The sequence below is a fragment of the Microtus ochrogaster genome, unplaced genomic scaffold (genome assembly GCF_000317375.1).
Source record: "Microtus ochrogaster isolate Prairie Vole_2 unplaced genomic scaffold, MicOch1.0 UNK1, whole genome shotgun sequence".
NCBI lineage: Eukaryota > Metazoa > Chordata > Mammalia > Rodentia > Cricetidae > Microtus > Microtus ochrogaster.
In genome coordinates this window covers 36,510,485-36,513,883 of record NW_004949099.1, presented here as the reverse complement: position 1 = coordinate 36,513,883, position 3,399 = coordinate 36,510,485, and the positions used below count along the sequence as shown (strand labels likewise).

At 47.2% G+C, this 3,399-nt stretch overlaps 1 protein-coding gene across 1 annotated transcript in view; it reads left to right on the top strand.

Moving 5' to 3' along the window:
- Apobec1 (apolipoprotein B mRNA editing enzyme catalytic subunit 1) overlaps positions 1–3,399 on the top strand; it is a 14,045-nt gene that overhangs the window by 7,765 nt on the left and 2,881 nt on the right. Inside the window, exons 3-4 of the mRNA XM_005365168.2 lie at positions 1,626–2,023; positions 2,749–2,867. Of these exons, the coding sequence (XP_005365225.1) occupies positions 1,626–2,023; positions 2,749–2,867 (517 nt within the window). The remainder of the gene's footprint in view (positions 1–1,625; positions 2,024–2,748; positions 2,868–3,399) is intronic.

The window sequence follows — 3,399 nt, the reverse complement described above, 5'->3', positions numbered from 1 at the left end:
GGGGGCAAGAATTCCAGAAGGAAAGCTACAAAATCTCATTAGAGGGGCAATTACTCCTCCTATCCCTTTGACATGGTTTAAGGTACTCCTGCCTTACCAAGCGGGTGGTCCTGCAGCCAGGTGAGCGACTGACTGGATTAATTCTTTCCTCCTCCTCTAGCTCCTCATCCTCCACCTGCTCCTTCTCTTCCTGTCTTCTCCTCCTTCTTTCTGTAGCCCTAGATACACAGGTCTTTTGAGTTCACAGAGATCCTTCTGAGTCCTTTTTTTTTTTTCCGTTTGTTTGTTTTTGGGCTTTGTTTTTGTATTTTCAAGACAGGGTTTCTCTGTTTAACAGTTCTATCCTGGGACTTACTCTGTTAATCAGCCTGGCTTTGAACTCACAGAGATCCGCCTGCCTCTGCCTCCCAAGTGCTGGGATTAAAGGCGTGCGCCACCACCGCCCGGCATAACTTCTTTTTTCCTTACATTTACTGTTATTAATCTGTGAGTGGGGCGGGGGAGTAGACACGTGCCGTGGTGTGCCCTCCCTTTTTCTAAATTACATTTCTGTATTTTATGTGTGTGTGGGAAGTGGGCGTTGTGCACACCTTGCCACACTTTTGGAACCACTTCTCCCGCCTTCTACCATACGGATCCTGGAGACTCAACTCAGATCATCAGGCCCTGTGCCTTTACCCGCTGAGCCATCTCCCCAGCTCCTGGTTTTGTTTTTAAGACAGAGTCTTGCTGTGTAACCCAGGCTGTTCTTGAACTTGTCAACCTTCTGTGTCTGCCTCCTTAGTGCTGAGATTATATGTGCCACCACACCTGGCGATTAGAAAGAGAAACGTGTAAGAGAGAAGGGCGGAGGGATATCTCAGTTGGTGGAGTACTTGCCCACATACACGAAGCCCTGAGTTCCCACAAAGCGGTTGTTCCAGTTCTTCGGGTAGAGGCAGGAATATCAAATGTTCAAGGTCCTGCTGGGAAGATGGCTCATTGGATATAATGCTTGCTCTACAAACACAAGTACCCTATTTTGGATTGCTAGCATCCTAACAGTCAGGCCTGTTGGTGAGTTTACGTAACCTCAGCACCACAGAGGCAGAGTCAAGTGGATCCAGGGGGCTCGCTGACCAAGAGCTCTAGGTTCATCGGAAGACTCTGTTGGGGAAAATAACGGTGGAGGATGTTAGAGGAAGATGTTCAGCACTGACCTCTGACCTCTGCACGTGTACATACGAGCAAGTGCATGTGGCCATATGCACGTAAACATATATGTACAGCACACACACACATACACAAATAAATAAAGTATAAATAAAGCCGGGCGGTGGTGGCGCACGCCTTTAATCCCAGCACTCGGGAAGCAGAGGTAGGCGGATCTCTGTGAGTTCGAGACCAGCCTGGTCTACAGAGCTAGTAACAGGACAGGCTCCAAAGCCACAGAGAAACCCTGTCTGGAAAAACCAAAAAAGAAAAAAAAAAAAAGTATAAATAGAACAGAAATCAAGGTCAGCTCTGGCTCCATATCAAATTCCTGGCCAGCCTAGGATATGTAAGATCTGTTTTAAAAACAACAAAGCATGAGGGGAAAGTTTCTTAGATCCCCTAGACTGCATGGGAGTCTTTTTGTGTTTCAGGAGAAGAATCGAACCCCAGGAGTTTGAAGTCTTCTTCGACCCCAGGGAGCTTCGGAAAGAGACCTGTCTGCTCTATGAGATCAGCTGGGGCGGAAGGCGCAGCATCTGGAGACACACGAGCCGAAATACCGACAAACACGTTGAAATCAATTTCATAGAAAAACTCACCTCACAAAGATCCTTTCGTCCATCCGCCCGGTGCTCCATCACCTGGTTCCTGTCCTGGAGTCCCTGTGGGGAGTGCTCCAAGGCCATCACAGAGTTTTTGAGTCAGCACCCCAACGTGACTCTGTTTATTTATGTAGCACGTCTTTATCACCACATGGATCCGGGGAACCGGCAAGGCCTCAGGAACCTCATCTGCAGAGGTGTGACTGTCCAGATCATGACCGAGCAAGGTAAGAAAAGAATGGTCCTTGAGGGAGTGGTGTTGGTGATGCTGGGATGGAATTCCAGAGGGGGAAGTTCAACATAAAGTGAGGAGGGACCAGGAGGGATTGACGAACAAAAGCCCTTCTCTCCTAGGTATCTCTGCCTCCAGCTCACCTAAAATGAACTTCCTTTTAGGGAGTGTGACCCCTTCTAGGAACAAATAGGCAAAGCCTTTCGGTAGAGTTTATGCTTGGTGGTTGTTGCTGCTGGGAATTGAAGCCAAAGCCTTGCAGGTGCTAAGCATATATGGGAGGCAGGCAGGCTCTATATACACTGCTGAGCCACATCCCTGCTCTCCTTAGTTTTTACTCGAGACAGGGTCCTTAAGTTGTTACTCTGTACTCGCTACAGGCTAACCTTGAATTTTCAGTTTTCCTGCTTCAGCCTTCTGAATAGCTTGAATTGCAGGCATGAGACACTGTGCCCAAGTATGTATGTAAGTATGTATGTATGTATGTATGTATGTATGTGTTTGTTTGTTTTCCAAGACAGGGTTTCTCTGTGTAACAGCCCTAGCTATCCTGGAACTTGTTCTGTAGACCAGGCTGGCTTTGAACTCACAGAGATCTATCTGCCTCTGCCTCCTGAGTGTTGGGATTAAAGGTGAGTGCCACCACCGTCCGGACTCCAACTAATTTTAAATAATTTACCATTGCATTTGCTAGATGAACCAAATTTTGTGTTTCTTTAGAGTATTGTTACTGCTGGAAGAATTTTGTCAACTACCCACCTTCAAATGAAGTTTACTGGCCAAGGTTCCCAAATGTGTGGATGAGGCTGTATATGCTGGAACTCCTCTGCATCATTCTAGTAAGTGATTCTGGCTTTCTGATTTTTTCTGTTTTGAGATAGGGTCTTATATAGTGTAATCTGCTCTTGAATTTATTATGTAGTGGAGGGTGACCTTGAATTCCTGATCCTTCTGTCCCCACCTTCTGAGTACTGGGATTATATTACAGTCTGGTACTACCACATCTGGCTTCCTAGTAACTTCCTCCTCCTCTTCCTCTTTTAATGAGTCTCTGTGTCTTTATGAAGGGATGCCTGCATAGGGTGCCCTGGAGCTGGAGATAGAGGTGCTTGTGCGCCCCCTGGTGTGGGTGCTGGGAACTGAACTCTATGAATGGGTGCTACAAGAGTTCAGGTGCCCGCAGTGGGTCCTCTGAAGTTAGAGACAGTGATGGTTGCTGCTGGGATCAGCCTCAGCAGAGAAGTGGGTCTCGAATCTGGGATGTCTGGAAGGCAAAATGAGTACACAGAGTACACAAACACAGGATTCTGATGCAAGCTGACAGGCTGTCAGCTGCAGGGCAGCTTCTTCTTCTTCTTCTTCTTCTTCTTC